The 22,869-nt window shown below is 40.1% G+C and overlaps 1 protein-coding gene across 8 annotated transcripts in view; it reads left to right on the top strand.

The window, feature by feature from the left end:
- Nucleotides 1-22,869, top strand: part of LOC126272523 (alpha-N-acetylglucosaminidase) — a 382,435-nt gene that overhangs the window by 167,997 nt on the left and 191,569 nt on the right. For 5 of the 8 annotated variants that reach the window (XM_049975433.1, XM_049975431.1, XM_049975438.1 and 2 more), the window contains exon 12: nucleotides 15,284-15,356. In XM_049975433.1, the coding sequence (XP_049831390.1) occupies nucleotides 15,284-15,356 (73 nt within the window). Of the gene's footprint in view, nucleotides 1-15,283; nucleotides 15,357-15,571; nucleotides 15,659-22,869 lie in introns of all 8 variants that reach the window. The other 3 variants (XM_049975432.1, XM_049975434.1, XM_049975436.1) reach the window with 1 other exon arrangement.

Raw genomic sequence — 22,869 nt, 5'->3', positions numbered from 1 at the left:
ATATTTTTATGAATTACAGTAGAATTGTGTCTGAGATAATTACATTTTTTTATTTAGTAGAGATTATCCTCAGTCGTTATTACACATTTCTTTAATGAAGAATTCTTTCGGCCTTTTTTGAAATCAGAAAGTACGCTTTAAGGCAAAAAGAGAAGATGTGATCGACATGTGCAGCCAAACAGAAAGAGAGGAAGAGCTTCACAAATTGAACAAGCCAAAAACATCTTGGTCCACTTCAGGGCCTTTTACAATCAGCTATTTAGCTTGGCATTGATTGATAGAGTTGTTGGATGTCTTCCTGAGGAATATTATGCCAAATCCTGTCCAGTTGGTTCGTTAGATTGTCAAAATCCCAAGTTGGTTGGGGTCCTTGACCATAATGTTCCAAACATTCTCAATTGAGGAGTGGTCTGACGACCTTGTTTGCCAAGGTAGGGTTTGGTAGGTTTTAAAACAAGCAGTAGAAACTCTCACTGTGTGCGGATGCACATTATATTGCTGAAATGTAAGCCTAGTGTGGCATGCCATGAAAGACAATGAGAAATGGCATAGAATATAATTGATGTGCTGCTGTGCTGTAGGGGTGCTGCAGATGACAACCAAAGGGTTCCTGCTTTGAAAAGAATGGCACCCCTGACCATCACTCCTGGTTGTCAGGCCCTGTGGTGGGCGACAGTCAGGTTGGTATCCCACCACTGTCGAGCATGTCTCCAGATATGTCTTTGGCCTGGAATCTCATTGACTGGAGTAGAATTGTCTTTGGTGATGAGTCCTGCTTCGAATTGAGCCCCAATGACCAGCAAACACGTATCAGGAGACGCCTCGGACAGTGGTGTCATACAAACCTGACTGTTGCCCGCCTTGTTCCTCAAGCCAGGAATGATGGTGTGGGGCGTCATTTCTTTTCATAGCGGGACCCCTTTGGTTGTCATTAATGGCACACTTATAGCACAGTGGTACGTCAACAATATTATATGCCATATTATTGTCCTTCTTGGGCTTACATTTCAGCAAGATAATGCCTGCCTGCAAGAGTTTCTACTGCTTGTCTTCATGATTGCCAAACCCTACCTTGGCCAGCAAGGTTGCCCAATTGGTCCTCCTACCAGCTAGGGATTTTGTTGATCTAACCTGCAGAATTTACCATGATATCCAACACTTCCATTAAGGAATGCAGAACCGAAACCTGCTTATGTAAAGACCAGAGGTGGACCAACACATTATTGACTAGCTCTATTTGTGAAACTCTTTATCTTGAATAAATCATGTGAAGCTCCTTCTCTTGAATAACTCATTAAATTCTTCTGAAACTGTAATCCTTTGGGAAACAAATACACTCCTGGAAATGAAAAAAGAACACATTGACACCGGTGTGTCAGACCCACCATACTTGCTCCGGACACTGCGAGAGGGCTGTACAAGCAATGATCACACGCACGGCACAGCGGACAAACCAGGAACCGCGGTGTTGGCCGTCGAATGGCGCTAGCTGCGCAGCATTTGTGCACCGCCGCCGTCAGTGTCAGCCAGTTTGCCGTGGCATACGGAGCTCCATCGCAGTCTTTAACACTGGTAGCATGCCGTGACAGCGTGGACGTGAACCGTATGTACAGTTGACGGACTTTGAGTGAGGGCGTATAGTGGGCATGCGGGAGGCCGGGTGGACGTACCGCCGAATTGCTCAACACGTGGGGCGTGAGGTCTCCACAGTACATCGATGTTGTCGCCAGTGGTCGGCGGAAGGTGCACGTGCCCGTCGACCTGGGACCGGACCGCAGCGACGCATGGATGCATGCCAAGACCGTAGGATCCTACGCAGTGCCGTAGGGGACCGCACCGCCACTTCCCAGCAAATTAGGGACACTGTTGCTCCTGGGGTATCGGCGAGGACCATTCGCAACCGTCTCCATGAAGCTGGGCTACGGTCCCGCACACCGTTAGGCCGTCTTCCGCTCACGCCCCAACATCATGCAGCCCGCCTCCAGTGGTGTCGCGACAGGCGTGAATGGAGGGACGAATGGAGACGTGTCGTCTTCAGCAATGAGAGTCGCTTCTGCCTTGGTGCCAATGATGGTCGTATGCGTGTTTGGCGCCGTGCAGGTGAGCGCCACAATCAGGACTGCATACGACCGAGGCACACAGGGCCAACACCCGGCATCACGGTGTGGGGAGCGATCTCCTACACTGGCCGTACACCTCTGGTGATCGTCGAGGGGACACTGAATAGTGCACGGTACATCCAAACCGTCATCGAACCCATCGTTCTACCATTCCTAGACCGGCAAGGGAACTTGGTGTTCCAACAGGACAATGCACGTCCGCATGTATCCCGTGCCACCCAACGTGCTCTAGAAGGTGTAAGTCAACTACCCTGGCCAGCAAGATCTCCGGATCTGTCACCCATTGAGCATGTTTGGCACTGGATGAAGCGTCGTCTCACGCGGTCTGCACGTCCAGCACGAATGCTGGTCCAACTGAGGTGCCAGGTGGAAATGGCATGGCAAGCCGTTCCACAGGACTATATCCAGCATCTCTACGATCGTCTCCATTGGAGAATAGCAGCCTGCATTGCTGCGAAAGGTGGATATACACTGTACTAGTGCCGACATTGTGCATGCTCCGTTGCCTGTGTCTATGTGCCTGTGGTTCTGTCAGTGTGATCATGTGATGTATCTGACCCCAGGAATGTGTCAATAAAGTTTCCCCTTCCTGGGACAATGAATTCACGGTGTTCTTATTTCAATTTCCAGGAGTGTATATCTGCTAATTTACTTTCATTCAGTCATTACATCATTGAGGTCTGTAATTATATCTTGCAGCTATGTTATGGGTTATCCAACTGTTTTCATTGTTTTCTTTTGATATAAATGTAGAAAAAATGTAATGTAACTTACAAGAGTTGATATTATATCCTAAATGGATTTCTTTATGACAAGCACACTTGCTGAGGAATGCTGGAAAGTGATGGTTTGTAGAGGAAAGCAGATGATAAGCTGTATGTGCCAGTGCACTATGTATAAAATGAAAAGTCTTGTATGTGACACAACACCAGCATTATTAATTTTCTGAGTACAAGTTAAAATGGGTATCCATTATTTTTTGAAAATTTTCTTTTTACTTCTGTTGTCTTAACTTGCTATTCATTTTTGTGGGTTGGTGATAACCTTTTAATATAACGTATGAAAAAAAAAGAGTTTTATTTGGTATTCATTGAACCACCAACAACTTCAGTGGTCTTCATTCTTACTAATGACTTGTTAACTAGAAAATACTGTTTCCTCATCAGTTATTGCCTGTAACATAATATTCAAATACTTCATAACTCCAAACATTTCTCAATCCCAGTCTCTCATACTGGTGAAATGCAGGAAAATCATTAAACAAACATTGGATGAAGATCTGGAGACAGAAGCAAACAGGTAATATGTCAACAAGTGTCCACAAAAGCCCCAACAATTTTGTTCCACTACGCATTTCTTATGTACTCTTTTTCATTAATCTCAGAGTGGCTTCGTGTCCCTTGCCCGTCAATAAATAAATAAATGACTGTCTGTTTTATTCATTTGCTGTCAGATGTGATATCTTAGTCTGGGTTCCCATGATGTATCAGTTAAATACTTGTGATGTAAATGTTTATTCCATGTAACAGAACATTATTCATTAAAAGTGGTGTATACAAATCTCTTGTATAAAGGTTCTCGTCACTCAGCATTTCTTGGAATCAATATACAGGAATACAATAGAAAATGAATGTGTAACTTTAAGGCAGCAGAGGGTCAGATTTACAAAAAGGCAAAGTTCAGTAGAAATCCTTCAATAACATCAGAGGTATTAAACGTAATCGATGAAAGAAGAAAAATGTATGTTGTTGTTGTTGTTGTGGTCTTCAGTCCTGAGACTGGTTTGATGCAGCTCTCCATACTACTCTATCTTGTGCAAGCTTCTTCATCTCCCAGTACCTACTGCAACCTACATCCTTCTGAATCTGCTTAGTGTAGTCATCTCTTGGTCTCCCTCTACGATTTTTACCCTCCACGTTGCCCTCTAATACTAAATTGCTGATCCCTTGATGCCTCAGAACATGTCCTACCAACCTATCCCTTCTTTTCGTCAAGTTGTACCACAAACTTCTCTCCTCCCCAATCCTATTCAATACTTCCTCACTAGTTATGTGATCTACCCATCTAATCTTCAGCAATCTTCTGTAGCACCACATTTCGAAAGCTTCTATTCTCTTCTTGTCCAAACTAGTTATCGTCCATGTTTCACTTCCATACATGGCTACACTCCATACAAATACTTTCAGAAATAACTTCCTGACACTTAAATCTATACTCGATGTTAACAAATTTCTCTTCTTCAGAAACGCTTTCCTTGCCATTGCCAGTCTACATTTTATATCCTCTCTACTTCGACCATCATCAGTTATTTTGCTCTCCAAATAGCAAAACTCCTTTACTACTTTAAGTGTCTCATTTCCTAATCTTAATTCCCTCAGCATCACCCGACTTAATTTGACTACATTCCATTATCCTCGTTTTGCTTTTGTTGATGTTCATCTTATATCCTCCTTTCAAGACACTATCCATTCTGGTCAACTGCTCTTCCAAGTCCCTTGCTGTCTCTGACAGAAATATGATGTCATGTATAAACTTTGCAAAAGTAACATGTAAAACAGAATTCAGTTGTCTAAAATATGAGATTGACAGGAAGTGCAAAACGCCCAAGCAGGAACGGCAGAGGAGAAATCTAAAGCTGCAGAAGCATGCATGACTGTGGAAAATGTGGAAGCAACCTACAGGAAAATTAAAGTGACCTTTGGAAAAAAGAGAAGCAGCTATATGAATATCAAGAATTTGAATGGCAGGCCAATAATAAGTAAAGAAGGGAAGGCTGGAAGGTGAGCAGAATGTATAGACGGGGAGTATAAGGGAAAAATCTTGAAGACAACATTATAAAAAGGGAAGAAGTAGTATAGTAGATCACGTTACCTCAGAATTATTGAGATTCTTGGCAGAACCTACAAATGCAGAACTTCAGCATCTGGTATGTAAGATATATGAGGCAGATGAACTACTCTCAGAGTTAAAGAATAATGTAATAATTGCAGTATCAAAGAAAGCAGGTGCTGCAGGTTTATTTATATTACAGAACCACCTATTTTATCTTCCGCAGCTCGTGGTCTTGTGGTAGCATCATCGCTTCCCAAGCACGAGGTCCCAGGTTCGATGCCTGGCAGGGTCAGGGAATTTCACCTGCTCCGAGATGACTGGGTGGTGTTGTGTCATCTTCATCATCATCATCCATCCCCATTATGGTCAGAGAAAGGCAATGGCAAACCACCTCCATTAGGACCTTGCTAGTATGGTGGTGCTGCGGGTCTCCCGCATTATTCCCCTGCTCTGTTTCAAGAAGCATGGGACTTCATTTCCATTTTTCCATCTGTTTAATCAGTCACGGTTGCAAAATGCTGAAACTGATTTTTTTTATAGAAGAATGGAAAATTGGTAGAAGGAAACAGTGGTGGAGATCAGTTTGCGTTCCAGAGAAATGTAGGAACACTTGAAGTGCTGTCGGCCCTATGACTCCCATTGGAAGAAGGTTGGAGGAAAGCATCATATGTTTATTACTTTTGTAGATTTAAAGAAAGCTGTTAACAGTGGAACACGATCTTTCTGAAGGTAGCATGTATAAAATATGGGGACAGAACAATTATCTACAATTTACAAAGATAACAAGATTGCTGTTGTAAGTTTTGTGGGACATGAAAGGGATGTTGTACTTTTGATGGGAGTGAGACTGAGTAGTAGCTCGTACTAGATGTTCATTGGGCAAGCTTTGCGAGGAAAAATGAGAAACTGGGAAAGGGAATTTGCTATGTCCCTTCCTTTAGCTATGTCCCATGAAACATTCACCAGGTATACCAATTAAGCAGTTTTATTTGCAACATAAGAAATAAACTCACAGAATTGGGATGAACACAATGACTAACTACTGAAGAACATAAGAACTTTCTAGACTGATTGAATGCTCAAATAATCTAAGTTCCAAAAAGTAACATCACAGGTTGAATCCTTTTAAAGTTTGTAGGAATGAATTTTACAATATTGGCACTACGCCTGACACTATTCAAGTGTAGGAGATGTAGCAAACCAGCTACATCTCCTTCACGTGGATACAAAGTCCTCTGCATTTGGTAGCATCCCGTTTGGCCAGTCCCACTTCACTGTGACATGAAGACTAGAAGAGTTGATCAAGATTGCACGTCATCCAGGCGAGGTCTCTCCATTGCAGCTGGCTGTGCTGATAATGCTCACTGCCATCGTGGCATGGGTCTAAGTAGTCGTCTTGCGGAGTAACACTTTTGTTTGTTTGGCTCAAACTTAGTTTTGGTGGAAGTAGGAAATAATTTGACCTGTGCATGCTAATTGGGGCCGTGCACGTGAACCTTGAACCTGTTGCTGGCCCTGCTTCTGGTGTCACCCTCTGTTGATGTGCTGTAAACTGACAGGTTTGAATTTTTGCCTTGCATGGACTGAATTACCATCAACATGATGTATATTGTGTCTGTTGCTGTTGTTGCCTGTTGCACTTGTCGCCAGAGCAACCTCACCCCTCCCCCCCCCTCCCCCTCCCCCCCCCTCCCCCCACTTCCCCAGGATGGAGGAGGCAGTCTTCCTTGTCTTTTTCGAATTCAATCTCCAGGGGATGTATGTCAGATCGTTGATCCATGTCTATTAGCTGTGACTGAGGTGCTCATCAACGATCATCATGTATGCGGTTAATGTTCATGCCAGGGGATGTCTGCTGTAAAACTTCTGAATGTGGAATGGTTGATCAGAGTGTCTGGAACAGAAAACTGAGTAAGGCCCTCCATAAAGATCTCGATAGAATTGAACTTGGTATGCTTCTGGTGATGGAACCCATCCGGGAGCTCAACTTTGACCATAGCACACCTTATAAGTTGAATGATGGATGCTTGTCTCCAGCAGGTGTGTCCACTGGTGAGTGTCATAGCCAGATGGGATTGTGTATGAAAAACCAGTGGCAGCGAGATGGACAGGGAGCAGGCTTGCTCACATGGGGTAGTTAACTGATAACGCAAACAATGTGGGTCACCATGGCGCCTTATATTGAAGTCTAGCATCGAAGGATGAAAGGAAAAGGGATAGTGTCTCATAGGTGGGTTGGTTTTAACAAAATGTACTCAGAGGTACTCACAAATCTGGTCACTAACCCATTTGAGGCTAGATGAAAAGGAGCAGTATGTACAGGAGAAATACCATTAGCAGTGAAGAAATTGGAAAATTTTCAAGCAGTGAATTGTGAGCCATTCCCTGTTTCTGGAAGGTCCTCAAGAGCAAACTTTCTTTGATGGTATGGGCAAAGGATGTATAGGTCATCCTGGTCACAAATAGAAATTTTTTTCTGTGTCTACAGCTGTGAGTCAGGAGGTGCACAAAAAAGGACCCGCAACATCAAGTGGTGGGACAAGGAAAGTAGAGTTGGGAGGGGAAAACTGTTTGTTCTAACAAGTTGCATGTGTGATATCTGTGCCCATCCTTGCCAGTGTTGCCGGGAGAGCCACTTTGTGGGTACCACCCCCTGAAGTGAGGGTGTGCTCACCATTTGATATGTGGGCCAGACTGTAATTGTTACTATGGATCCAATGCCTATCTGAAATTTTACCGGAACAGTGTCAACGTTGACTGTAGTAGCCAATAATTTCAAGAAAGTGTTGGTACTGCCTGGACCAAAGCAATATCTAATTGTTCAAGGTTCCTAAAGGACAATATGCTTCAGAGGTTCTATGTTCATCCAGTCAACTGACATTCTTGAAGCAGAGTGACGAGCTTCTGCCTTGTGTCCTACCTTTCCACATATTGCACATTTCGTCTGCCATACACGAAAGTAAACTACAAGGTCAGCCATGGCTGGACGGTTCTGTGTCATCCTTGAAATCCTGCTGGGTGAGATGGGGGGAGAAAAAAAAATTGGGTCCTGTAAAGAGGCTGTGGTGTGTACTGGTTGTTCGAAAGCAGGTATGACAGGTAAGCAGGCATCCATTGTGGGGGGTCCTTCAGTTTTAATAAGTCTTGGTGTAGTACATCATTGGGAGCACAGAGAAGCAACATGTCTCGAAATGAGGAGGATGCATAGGATTGTTTGCACTGTTCATTGGTACATCAGAAATGACACTACCTTGGTAGACCTTGAAGCCGTGCCATCCATTCCCTATAAGATTCAGACGGTAGCTTGTGGCAACTAAAAAATTTGTGCCTGGCTGCAGCCACATGGACTAGAGACTCAAAATATTTTGTGAAGCTAGCTTTAAGTGTAGCATACAATAGGGAGTGGGGTCTGATTCAGGATGCAACTGTTATATCAGATGGTACACATAAAAGGACTGCACAAAAATGCATGTTGCTGCATATCACTTCTGATAGTGTGAACAATGAAGTGCTGCACCATCCGGGCTGTATAGCAGGTCCAAGGCTTTACCTCCCGTTCAAATGCTGTTGTGATGATGATGTTGCTGGACATTGAGGATGGTTGTGTCGACCCATTCTTGTAGCTCTGGCCCTGGTCAATGCCACCAGTTCTTCTATCTGTAGCTCATTTGTTTTCTCCATTAGTTGTAGCAGGATGATCACAAGGTGTGTCAGATCTACCAACTAGTTGGCTGTGGTCATCTTGGAACAATGCTAGAAGGCTGTAGTGGCTACCTCAAACAGCATGTGTGGAATGAAAATTTGCTCTTTTAAACCTTGTTGCCAACTGATATATCCCTTCCTTTAGTTATATCACATGAAGTTTTCACCAGGTATACCATTTAAACAATTTTATTTGCAACTAAAGAAAGAAATTCACAGATTTGGGATGAACACATTAACTAACACCTGAATGAAAAAAAAAAACTTTCTGGACTAAGTGAGTGTCCAAATAACATGAGTTCCTCTAGTCACAAGTTGAATCCCCTTAAAATCTGAAGGAATGAATTTTGTAATACTGCCACTAAGCCCAACACTTTCCAAGGAGATGTAGCAAAACAGAATACCAAGTCCCCTCCACTTGGTGGTGTCCTGTTTAAACAGTCTCATTTCATGGTGACGGTGAAAAGTAGAAGAGTTCGTGGTGGTAGCATGTTGTCCAGACGAGGTATCCCCATGTGGCTGGCTGTGCTGGAACTGCTCGCTGCCATTGTGGCACAGATCTAAATAGCCATCTTGTGAAGTAACACTTCCATTTGAATGGCATTGATTCAACATTTGTCAGTATACTGAAGAATATCTATAGCAGTGCTACAGCTTCCATTGCACTTGGACCTTCCAGGAATATTAAAATTGCGTGCTGGACCAGGACCTGATGCCAGAACATTTTCTTTCGTGGACAGTGCTTGTGCCAACTGAGCTACTCAGGCATGACTCATGACCCATTCTCACAGCTTTACTTCCACCAGCACCTTACCTTCTTTCCAAATGCCACAGAAGTTCTTCTGCATACCTTGCTGGACTAGTACTCGTGGAAGATTGGGGACTGCAGAGAAAAGGCTTAATCACAGCATTGCTGTTAAAGGTAGTGTGAAGAGTAATCTTCAAAATCTGTCATAAGCCAGTAAACTGTGACTGGAAAAATAGAGGAGTGTGTCAATAATCCAAATTTTGGTAATTTCAGGAGATGCATGTGGAGAAAATGCAGAAATTAGTAGATTTCATGCAGTTTTACTGCAGGCCACCTTTACCTTGATTTTCAGTATTTTGCTCTTGTTACTACTGTATCTATCCATTGCACATTTTAATAGCTGAGTCAAGCCACAGTAAAGAAATTCAGTTTCGAGCATCCTGTGGAATATATATTCGGATGTGCCTTAGGTAAAACTTTTCAGTTTTGAATTGGTAGAAAAACTCCAGGCTGCTAGTGTTTCATGTCCAGCCACTACCATTCTTACAGATATAACAACAACAGTACCTTTTGTAACACTGTAGTGCAGTTCCTGCCCCTCCAAGGGCCAATGACCCCTCAAGAGATGTACTGGATTAATGGGTGAAATTAGAATAATAATTAACACCATTACTCAGTGCTGTGAGTAGCAGAGGATAAAGGAAGAGTTATTTCTCCCACTATTCTCTGTATGACTATATGGCTTTCTTTCCAATATAATCTACTAAACACTACCATGAGAATGGTTGTCACGATATGTAAAAGACATATATACTGCAGAATGAGACTGTTTCTTTTTTGTCATATTAAAAAAAACATACAAGCTCCCAGTATCCATTGCAGTACACCTCATTTTAGTCTCAATCACTCATAAAAAGCGAGTACTTACCTCTTAATTTTGTTGGCTCCGGTTTATATTGACCAGGGGAACAGGCACTGAGTTCAGTGTGGACCTGGGTTGCTTAAAGCAGATTTGGCTTGAGATAAAAGTGTATTTTAGATGACACTAATTTTTTATTGCCAGTTCTTCATTTCACAGCATGTTGATGCCTGGATAGTGTTTACTGTGACATACTGTAAACATACTTCCAGGACTATATTTCGATTAAGCAGACAGGAAAATGTGGTTGTTTACATCCATGCCATGACTCAAAATATAACACAGAAGATATGTCAAACTCTTGCGTCCCACCATACAGTTGGAAGACTGAGATCCTTCTATTGGCCACTAGATAATCAATCTTCAGAAGGTTAGATCTCCATATATTGATAATAGACCAGTCAACAGCATGAGTACCAAATATGTCGTTAGAAACATTGAAACATTGTGTATTGTAAAGTAATATCCATAGAGTTGGCTACCATGCTGGTTGCCAGTGCTTCACCATGTGAGCGAGCATATTCATACTTTGTGTGTGAGACCATTTTAAACCTTTTTATTTAATTGTTTTGATTCTATGTCTTCTTAAATATAGGGAGCTAAAACAATACGATCACATGCTTAATGGTATGTTGGTCCATCTCTGGAATGCAATACAGCAGCAATTCTGTGTGGCATGGATTTGAGAAGTACTTGGTAGTGGCACCAGATCACCAGATGTCTGCGCACAGGTCTTGCAATTCTTGTAAATACTGGGATGGTGGTTTGCGGGCCTGGATCTGGCTCCAAGTGGCGTCTCAGATGTGTTCTGTCAGCTTCAGATCAGGCAATTTGGTGACTAAAAACATCAATGTGATTTCACTGTCATGCTGCTCAGGCTACGGTACACGATTTTGGCCTTGTGGCACTGACTGTTAACCTGCTAGAAGATACTGTTGCCATCAGGGAAGATATCATAGCTGTAGCAATGCAAGTGGTCTGCAATAATGTTCATGTAGTTCACAGTTATCATGGTACATTCAGTTACTACCACAGGTTCCACGGAAGCCCAGATGAATGTCCTGCATAGTGTAATACTGCCTCCAGCAGCCTGCATATTGGGCACAGTCTGTGTTTCGAGCAGCTGTTGGCCAGGATGATGCACCTACTCATGGTTTGACCACACTTCAACCACTTCCCATAGGTGCTCATGACAGTAGCATGTGAACAGAAATGGGAAATGTGTAATGTGTTTTATTCATCTCATAACATACAAAATTCCAGAACATAAGTCTGATGTACAGGAGACATGTCAAGATTACAATTCACTTATTTGAAATTTTGTCACACTTACAACATTACTTGGTGAAGAATGTACTTATTTAAAATTTGTCAAACTTGCAACATTACTTATTGAGGAATTTATAGAAGGTTCTTTCTAACACTATTTCATAACTTACATCCACTATAACTAGCATAAATTTTTAATCCATTTTAGGGATCCAGCTCAAAGAACCACTTTGTCCCTCAGAAAACTTCCTCTGAGTAATAGCATCTTTCAATTAGAAAATCACGTAACTTGCTTAAAATTTTTAGCTTCATATTCATTGTGTCAGACTCTTTTATTTTCTTGTGTGTTTTATGTCATGTTGTATGAGTGTTCAAAATGTTGTTTTTAATAGATCAGCTCTGCTGTGTAGGAAAAGAAACACCTCAAAGATGTGTAAAGAGGGAACAGTTAATGTTTTTAGGTCTTTGTTGTGTTGCCCTCGGCTGTGCACTGGATATTTACAAATGATTCTTTTTTGCAACTTTAAAGTCCTTGTAACATTTCCTGAGCTTCCCCAAAAAATTATGCCATATCTGACAACAGATTCAAAGCAGCAATAGTATGCTATTTTTCTGATGTCCATATGAGTGGCACTGGCTAAAATTTCCATTGCAAATGCAAGTCTGTCTGATTTATTTGCTGGATATTCTATATGTGAACTCCAACTAAAATTTCTGTCTAGGTTTATCCCAAAGAATCTGACTGAGTCAAGTTCTTCCATTTTTTGATTATTGTGAGTAATACAGATTTCTTGAGTGTTTGATTGATTAGTTTTAAAACTCATCATATGAATTTTTGAGATGTTTAGCCTTAAGCCACTTATGTTGAACCATGTTTTCAAGTTACTTAAAGTGTTCATGACACTCTGTGGTATATTGTCAGAAGTTTTGTTTTTGATTAGTGCAGAAGTATCATCTGCAAACAAAGTTACATGAGTATTTATATTAAGAGGCAAGTCATGTACGTAGAACAGGAATAGAATTGGTCCAAGAATTGAGCCTTGAGGAACACCTTGTGACACAGTTTTTCACTCTGAGAAGTAATCTGCTCCATTTGATGTACTTAGTACCCTTTGTTTCCTCTTCATGAGATATGATTCAAACCATTTCAAAGCAATATCTCTTATTCCATACCTGTTGAGTTTACAGAGTCAGATGGTTTTGTAAGATCACAGAATATTCCTGCAACTTTAGCTTTCCTATCTAGCCATGAGGTAATTTTTACAACAAACTCATTTATTTCACCAACTGTGTTCTTACCTGGTTGGAAGTCAGATTGGTTATTTGAAATGATACCATACTGTGTGATGAAGCTTTGTTTCTGTAAAGCTGCAATGTTTTCAAATATTTTTGATATGATTGGGAGTATAGAAATGGGAAGATAATTTCTCATGTAATCTTTTGAACCTTTTTTAAAACTATGGTTTTACTTCTGCATATTTCAAGACGATTAGAGACATAACCTTCCTCGAACAATTTGTTTATTATGAGAGAGAGAGAGGATGAGCTATTATGTTGTAAACTTTTTTTAATTGCTTTGGTGGGTATCCCATCCTAGCCTGCAGGGTATTTGTTTTTTAAGGAGAGTATGACATTGTCAACAAATGTTTTTGAGACACTGTTGAATTTTTTAAGACATTAACTAATATTGCCTTTCAGCCCAAAACTATTTACTTTCTGCTCACTTTGCTACATCTAAATCAGAGTTTGATACACTTGTGAAGTACTCTTTGAAGCACTTAGGTATTTGAGCTGGATTTACAACAGATTTTTCCTTAAGTTTGCTATTTGAAACGTCTTGCTTGTAATTTTTGACATCTGATTCAGACTTAACTACAGACCAGACTGCCCTCGTTTTATTTTTTATTTTGTGCTAGAATGATTTTACCATTTGCCATCTGTTTTGAAGCTTTCACAACTTTTTTAAAAATTGTTTTGTAATTCCTAACATATTTTACAGAATCAGAATCTATGTTGTACTTCACCTGATTGTTGTAGCTTCCTTTTCCTCTCACTGGAAATTCGTATTCCTGGTGTTATCCATCATATCTTACTTGATCTTTTATATGCAATATGATCTTGGTGGGAAAGATTCATTAAATACTCCAAAGAAAAATGTTTAAGAATTTACTTAAGTTTCCAGTTGTTTAATTACCATCCCCGAGAGACTATTTAACTTTGCTTAGTGTCTCATAGAATATTTCAATATATTTGTTTTATTGAAACTTATTTTAATGTAAGTTTTTTTACATTTTGTTTATCATGTTTTGGCAGTGAGACAGACAAGGCTTAGTGATCAGAAAGTCTGAGTCTAGACAGAGTTTACACACATTTGCAATGTATTACTTTGTTACAGTGTTATCAGTGCATGTTGCAGAGTGAATATTTTCTCAGGTGAACTCCAAAAAAATTAGTTTAAAAGCAGACTTTTTAACTGAACCAATAAATTTTGTCGATTCTTTATTGTCATTTGCAATGTTTATATTAAAATCGGCACCTGTTACCATTTATTTCTTCTGTCTGTTTTGTTTAGTTTATGTAGCAAGCACTGGAATTTAGAGAGAAATGGTGTGACTAAAACCCTTTCTGGAATTCTGTAAATCGAAATGAATAACTTGTTAAGGTATTTAGGCACTATGCAACAGTGAAAAACTTCACTGTTTCTGAGATGCCTGCTCCAAGGTCCTCCGCCATAACTGTATGTCCTTTCTCAAAGTTGCTTAGGCCAGTGAATTTTGCCTTTTGGAACCCATATCATCCCTAAAAAGAGTCCCTCACTCTTCTCACCCCTGCTTATAACCTTTCCTTATCATTTCACGTGCATGAAGCTGCACCAGGTAGCATTCAGCATCACAGTGGGCAGTGGTCATAATAGTTTGGCTCACCTGTGTGTGTGTGTGTGTGTGTGTGTGTGTGTGTGTGTGTGTGTGTGTGTGTGTGTAAGTAATCTGATAATGATGATAAAATTACAATGGATTTTTTTTTTACCACCAAAAAGGTTATTATTTGATTTAAGAATGTGTAAAAGGATGTCTTGCTTGAAGAGTTATTCTGAAATCCAACTTGTGATTGACTCAGTATTTTTGTGATCTAACTAATTAATGGAAAATCTCATATAAAGATGTGAAACAATTACTAACAAAGAGATAGAGGGGCTGGCCAGTACTTACCTCAGCTCAGTACAGCCGATCGGCTGTACTGAGCTGAGGTAAGTACTGGCCAGCCCCTCTATCTCTTTGTTAGTAATTGTTTCACATCTTTATATGGTTTGAAGCTGGCACAGTACCTGCAGTAGAATATCTTTGGTTTCCCTCTGACAACCATGCCTCCATCCTTGCTACCTTCCCTGTTTTCCTTTCCCTGTTGCTTCATAACCTGGGTTGTGAGTAACTAAATCCACTTTCCCTTCTTCCCTGTCTTTCCCCTCTCTCCTCCCTGATGAAGGAACATTTATTCCGAAAGCTAGGAGCTTAAATTTTCGGTTGTTTTTTGTGTTTCTATCGGCTGTACTGAGCTGAGGTAAGTACTGGCCAGCCCCTCTATCTCTTTGTTAGTAATTGTTTCAGTATTTTTGTGTTCAGTTCTGGCAGTATATGTAATTATGAAGTATTCTGCATATGGTTTTCTTATATTTTCTGTATATTCTTCTTGTAGGTTTTCTCAGTATGCAACTAGACGCTATGGTGCTTACAATGAAAACGCTGATGAAGCTTGGCAGCTGCTAAAGGTGAGGGAAGTCAGTAATTCAGCTAGACAAATGTAACTGCCATCCATTGTGTGTAGAATTTACCTATTTCATACTAGCAGTATGAACTCAGGTTTCTGTCAGCAACTTTTTTTGATTTCCTAATATTTATACAGAATTAAGAATATAAGAATACATACAGAAAATAGACTGATGTTATGCAGGTTAATGAGCTGTTTATGTATTTTTCATGTTAGTCCAGTGTGTACAGCTTCAGGGGCTCCCAGCGTGTCAGAGGAAAATATATAATCTGTCGCCGACCGAGTCTGAAACTTAAACCATTGGTAAACTATAGTTTCAATAGTGCATGTTTGTATGGACCTAATGTGAGCAATGGCTTGTAATATATAATTCAGCAGAAAGTGGCTTTATAATAGTATGTTTTTGGGCAACTGTGTGCATGCTGTAGTGAGTCCTCCGCTTGTATGAATATTTCAAAATTTCTCAGATTGAGTGATCAGAAGTAAGTACCCAAATTCTCACTAATGACTTAAGATTTTCATAGCAGTCATATTCTTGTTATTGAGGGTGAGATTCATCTGCTAGAAAAATTCGACAACTCATACCACTTGTTTACTTGAAGTTAATAAATTCTCTGCTATTCTTGTGTCAGATGAGAAACTAGTCAGTGTGATTCTTGACACACACCATCTCTGGATTCTTGATATAAAGTAACTTTGTTCCCTAAGAAATATGCTATATTTTTTTAGCTGAAAGATACTTTCTCTACTGTGTGAACTATAGACCCTGGACATTGTCATGCATTTTCCAGAACACACGAATCGTAATTGTTGGGGAACAGTTTCTAAAAGCTACTTTTTATTTTTTTCCTGAAACAACGTTGCTGTTGCTGTCCAAAATCTGAAGACTGATTTGGTACAGCTCTCCACAATAATATGCTGCTCTATCAAGTGCCAGCCACTTCATCTCTGCATAACTTCCGCAACCTACATCAATTTGAATCTGCGCTTACTGTAGTCGAGATAAGGTCTCTTTCTACTGTGTTTATCTTCTACTTTTCTCTCCTTTACAAACTTTGTGATTCCTTGATAGCTCAGGAAAAAAAATACTTCTCATTGTATATAGTACGAGTGTGATTCAAAAGAAAACCTAAAGAGTTCTATGAAATTTTGAAAAGTTGTGTGATGGAGTTGGTAGGTGGCAGTAGTGTTCCCTGAGGTGTTCCTTGAGGTTCGGAAAGTGACAGACACTTGACAGAGTGTTGCAGAAGAAGGTAGCAGCATCTACAAGAAGATTGCCGCCCTGCTGTCAACATGCACCGCAGTCGACCAGTGATCTGCGATGCGTTTTTTTTTTTTTTTTTTTTTTTTTTTTATAATGAAGGTGTCAAAGTAATCTAATTCATTACAGACTGACAGTATGCTACTGTGATTCATGTTTTGCAGCAGGTGACTGCTTCACAACCTGTGCTCTCTGGATCCCTCTTACCAACACCAGCTTTTCTGAATTGAACAGGTGGGACCTCTCCTTGCAGTACAACCTATGGCCCCATAACCTCCTGGCCTCAACCTTTGTTAGTCATTGTCCTTCACCCACCTACCCCCTTTTCCATTCCCATTCCAGCACTGCACTCCCTCTATTCCACCAATGCACTCACAGTCCATTTACTTCCGTCCCCCTCCGTCCAACGTCAGAACTGCACCTAGCTGCCTGACCCACTCTCTACTTTACCCCTGTATGCTCCCAGAAGCAGCACTTTACAGTCCTCCACCACAACCCTTTTATCCCTCCCCCTTACTACCCCGGCCTCCTCCTTACTCCCACCCCCAGATTGCTTCTCCTGCTGCTCGCACTGTGACCTCGGCAGCCAGACACAGTGGTCATACGTGTGTGAGTTACTTTTGCGTGTGTGTGTGCGTGTGTGTGTGTGTGTGTGTGTGTGTGTGTGTGTGTGTGTGTGTGTGTGTGTGTGTATCTTGTCTAATTCGGAACAAGGCCTTTTAGCCGAAAGCTTACTTGTTTAACAGTCTTTCTGTTGTGCCTATCTGTGACTCAACATCTCCGCTATATGGTGAGTAGCAATCTGTCCTTTTCATAATATTGCCATATATTCTCCTTCACTATTTTCAACAGTCTGACAAAAGTGGAGTGACATTTTGATTGCGCTTCTGCAGAAATCACGTGTTTTTGAGGTGAAAAACTTGTCGAGCCATGTTCAGAGGGCATTTTCATTCAGAAAGGAAGTTCCTTGAATGTTGTTTGATAGAGAGCAGAAAAGGTGAAAATCTGAGTGGGGAAGATCAGATTGAATAAAGTGTGTGTGGAACGACTTGCCAACCCAACTCCTGTATATTGTATTTTGTCAGTCTAGCTAACTGCAGGTGGGCCTTAGCACATGGTAACATCATTTCACACAGTCTTCCTGGTCATTGTTATTGGACTGTGTCTGCAAGATATCTCAGTTGTTGACAATAAATTTGATGGTTACATCACAGGGAGGCAATTCGTAGTGCACCACAATGGTGCTGTACCACCAGATGCATAATATTATCTTTTGTGGATGTGTGCAGGTCTTTGTACAGGGAGTTGATGCTTTGTTTGGGCTCAGCAATTCTTTTCATTTCCTTATTTTAGCTTAAAGACACCATTTCTCATCACCAGTAGCAATACAGAATAGGAATGATGAGTGCTATTCACAAGCAATTTGATGATGAGCAAGCAGAGATGCATATGTGGCTACCCACTGATTTTTGTGATTTTGGCTTAAAGCATGCAGTTTTTGTGATTTTGGCTTAAAGCATGCAGTGCCCATGCATTCAATATTACAACCTTCCAAATTGCTTGCAAATGTCACACAATGGTGGAATTATCACAGTTCAATAAATTTTCTCGAGCACAGCCGACATGGATAATTATGGATTAATGCGTTTAAGTGACCTTCATCAAGCCCCAAAGGCCTTCCTGAATGTGAGGGGTCACGAATGTCAAAAGATCCTCCTTAAAATGAGAAACCCATTTTCTTGCCATACTCTGTCCACTGGCGTTATCCCCAAACGTGGCACAAATGTTTCTGGCTGCCTCTGCTGCTGCCACCCTTCTATTGAACTCAAACAGAAGAATATGTTGGAAATGTTTTGATATCTCCACTTCTTGTCATGGTTTTCAGTCCAGAGACTGGTTTGATGCAGCTCTCCATGCTACTCTATCCTGTGCAAGCCTCTTCATCTCCGAATAACTTCTGCAACCTATATCCTTCTGAATCTGCTTAGTGTATTAATCTCTTGGTCTCCTACTATGATTTTTACCCTCCACGCTTCCCTCCAATACTAAATTCGTGATCCCGTAATGCCTCCATACAAGTACTTTCAGAAAAGACTTCGTGACACTTAAATCCATACCCGATGTTAACAAATTTCTCTTCAGGAACACTTTCCTTGCCATTGCCAGTCTACGTTTTATATCCTCTCTACCTCAACCATTGTCAGTTATTTTTCTCCCCAAATAGCAAAACTCATTTTCTACTTTAAGTGTCTCATTTCCTAATCTAATTCCCTCCGCATCACCTGACTCAGTTCGACTACATTCCATTATCCTCGTTTTGCTTTTGTTGATGTTCATCTTATATCCTTCTTTCAAGATACTGTCCATTCCGTTCAGTTGCTGTTCCAGGTCCTTTGCTCTCTCTGACATAATTAAATGTCGTCGGCAAACCTCAGAGGTTTTATTTCTTCTCCATAGATTTTAATTCCTACTCCAAAGTTTTCTTTTGTTTTCTCTACTGCTTGTTCAATATACAGATTGAATAACATTGGGGACAGGCTACAACCCTGTCTGACTCCCTTCTCAACCACTGCCTCCCTTTTGTGCCCCTCGACTATTATAACTGTGGTAGGTGGTGGTAAGTTTAGGGTTACCAGTTTTATCTAATGGAAATTTAGGACATATTGGTGAAATAACGCAGGACATTTGTCAAAAATGTAGAACATATCGCTCAATGAAAAAAATTGTTTTAATTTCAAATTTAAATGCTATTTATAATATCCACAGGCATATACATTAATTTTTTTAAAATCTGAATCATACAATGTTAAATATGATAATCAACAGCAGCCAGTTATATTTCTCTGAAGAAGTAACCCTGTGCAAAACATTTAGCTTGTTTGAAATATAATCAAAAAATTTCAAACAAATGAAGTTTTTAAAATTATACTTTAAAAGAACGATACCTTTGACTGAATCAACAGATGATATGTTCCTTTCAACATTTGCATTATGTGCAGGAATAGTAAAAAAATGCTGAATTAGTTTCAACAGTTCAGAATGGCGGTCTTCATGCTACCACTAAAATATCTAACCCACTTATCATTACAGGGCAATTTCTCAAGTTCAGAGCTATGATGTTGCAAAAACTGGTTCACATTACATATCTCATCACAACATTTGACATCATCTATTACAATTCCTTTATCAGTCACGAACTGTATACACTTTTGTACGTCATCCATGCATACTTTATCATTTAAATTTAACCACCTAAAACAACCGAGTTCTGAAAAGGATCCACACCATTTATCTAAATAGCCCAACATTCGCCATACAATGAAACAGCCTCCTGCTCAAAATTGTCAGCTTCTTTATCAAGGCCCTCCTCCCCAGCATGTAACAAGACTTTTTCATCTTTAGTGACATGAAATTACTCTCTAATCTATTCTTGAAAAGACAACACACATTATCTAAAATTGTGACCATCTCAACAATGGATGTTTGTTCACTTTCAAATTGTTGTATCCAATGGTGGAACACAGACATCAATGATTGTAAGTGTTATAAATGAGTCTTACTCAAAGAAAATGATTAGAACTTTAGGAGCATTGGATATAGACAAAAAGCAAGATTTTAAAGCCTCATACATTTCAGTTATTCTGTCAAGTGCAGGGAACAGAGATAACCACCTGATTTTACTGTGACTAAGAAGCTTTTTGTAACTAATTTCTACAAATTCACAATAATACTTGAGTTCCTCTGTACGTACTGTATTGTAGGAAAGTAAGTGTACAGCTTGAAAACAATACACTATAAATCTACACTTCAAATATCTGACCCATGCTGAATAGCATTGTTAAAAATGTGAGCTGGACAACCAACTACATTTTCATCACTATAGGACTTAAGTTTGGTGAATACATTTTTGCCCTCTTGTCGACTTATAACACCAAAATTTGTTATCGTATTGTCAGCACCAAGTGCAACACATTTCTTTTCTATTCCTACCCCTACTAAAGTGTCTCGAACATATGATGATATTGTTTCTGCACTTTAATTTTATGTAGTTTTAATATTGGTTACCTGTGTCTGCATACTGCCAGCTTTAAGGTCAAAATATTGTATTAAAATAGGGAATAGTTTCTGGGAACCATGATTACTGCTGTCGGTACTAACCCCCAAAAAAGAAATTTCTTTTAGGCATTGTATCACCACGTCAACAGAATGTGGTGCAAAGACTTTATTAATAATCACTTTTGTCATTGTTCTTTCGCACGAAACTTTCTTTGCAATTTGAGAATTGCTGTACAGTTTTGTGTTTAGCTTCAGCATGCAGTCCACGGATTTGTATGATGCTTGGTGATTAACAACATGAAATGCAAGTGTTGCCTCTGCAGCGCTAAAATGATATGCTGATTGTATGGGCTGAGCAAAGAAACCTTTAATATCTGAAGTACGGGCAGATTTTGAGATGTTTTATGTTTCTTGGAAGACAGGTGTACTTCCAAATCTTGTGCACCTACAAGAGAAACGTTTCCGTCTTAATATATTTGCATTTTCGCTTCAGCATTTCGGCTTGTAAAAAATTACTGTGAATTAACTGTTGATTTTCCACTATCTTAATCTTCAATAACTAAACTGCAAATGGAAGAGAGAGAAAATCAAGTCATTGGCTCGTCACATTTGTATTATGATTTGTTGTCTCAATTTCCCGTCATTCATCGCACCGTTACCAACATCTGCACAGCACGCAGGCATCGCCGACACCAAAGTCCATATTAACCCAGAGTTCAAATGCTGTGTAGCCATATCTATTGTTATTTGTTACTATGGAACGTATATGCTGTATCACTGTGGCTGTGCTTCCATACCGACTTGCAGTTGCTGCTAATAACCAAATATTCGTTTCTATTTTCGCAGATGCCAGATCATTTCTAACAATCACTTTTTGTTTCTGAAAATGTAGGATATTAGAGACTTTTCAAAAATCCCTTCCCCCCTCCCCCGGATGACGGACAAACGGTTAAAATGTAGGGCATGTCCAGGAATTACCAGGCATCTGGTAACCCTAGGTAAGTTCTTGTGGGACTCTTTATAACTGCCATCTGGTTTCTATGCAAATTGTAGAAAGCCTTTTGCACCCTGTATTTTACACCTGCCACCTTCAAAATTTGAAAGAGTGTATTCCAGTCAACATTGTCAAAAGCTGTCTCTAAGTCTAGAAAATGCTAGAAATGTAGGTTTGCCTTTCCTTAACCCATCTTCTAATGTAAATCTTAGGGTCAGTAATGCCTTGTGTGTTGCAACATTTCTACGGAATACAAAGTGACCTTCCTTGCGGTCGGCTTGTACCAGTTTTTCCATTCGTCTGTAAAGAATTCGTTTTAGGATTTTTCAACCATGACTTATTAAACTGATGGTTTGTTAATTTTACCACCTGTCAACACCTGCTTTGTTTTGGATTGGAATTATTATATTCTTCTTGAAGTCTGATGATACTTCACCCGTCTCATACATGTTGTTCACCAGATGGAAGAGTTTTGGCATGGCTGGTTCTCCAAGGCTATCAGTTGTTCTAATGGAATGTTGTCTACTCCCGGAACCTTGTTTCTACTTAGATCTTTCAGTTCTCTGTCAAATTCTTCACTCAGTATCACATCTTCCATCTTGTCTTCATCTACGTCCTCTTCAATTTCCATCACAATGCCTTCAAGTACATCTCCCTTGTATAGACCCTTTATATTCTCCTTCCATCTTTCTGCTTTCCGTTCTTTGCATAAGACTGGTTTTCCATCTGAGCTCATGATGTTCATACAGTTGGTTCTCTTTTCTCCAAAGGTCTCTTTAATTTTCCTGTAGGCAGTATATATGCTTCTACATCCTTATATTTGTCCTATAGCCATTTCTGCTTAGCCATTTTGCACTTCCTGTTGATCTAATTTTTGAGACGTTTGTATTCCTTTTCGTCTGCTTCATTTACTGCATTTTTATATTTTATCCTTTCATCAATTAAATTCAATATTTATTCTGTTACCCAAGGATTTCTACAAGCCCTCGTTTTTGTTAGCTACTTGATCCTCTGCTGCCTCAAAGCTACCAATTCTTCTTTTACTGTATTGCTTTCTGCTGTTCTTGTCAGTCGTTCCGTACTGCTCTCTCTGAAACTGTCTACAACCTGTGGTTCTTTCAGTTTAGCCAGGTTCCATCTCCTTAAGTTCCTACCTTTCTACAGTTTCTTTAGTTTTAATCTACAGTTCATAACCAATCAATT

The sequence above is a fragment of the Schistocerca gregaria genome, chromosome 5, assembly GCF_023897955.1.
Source record: "Schistocerca gregaria isolate iqSchGreg1 chromosome 5, iqSchGreg1.2, whole genome shotgun sequence".
NCBI lineage: Eukaryota > Metazoa > Arthropoda > Insecta > Orthoptera > Acrididae > Schistocerca > Schistocerca gregaria.
Note: the sequence above shows the minus strand (reverse complement) of the source record. Positions and strands in the feature narration are given on the sequence as shown.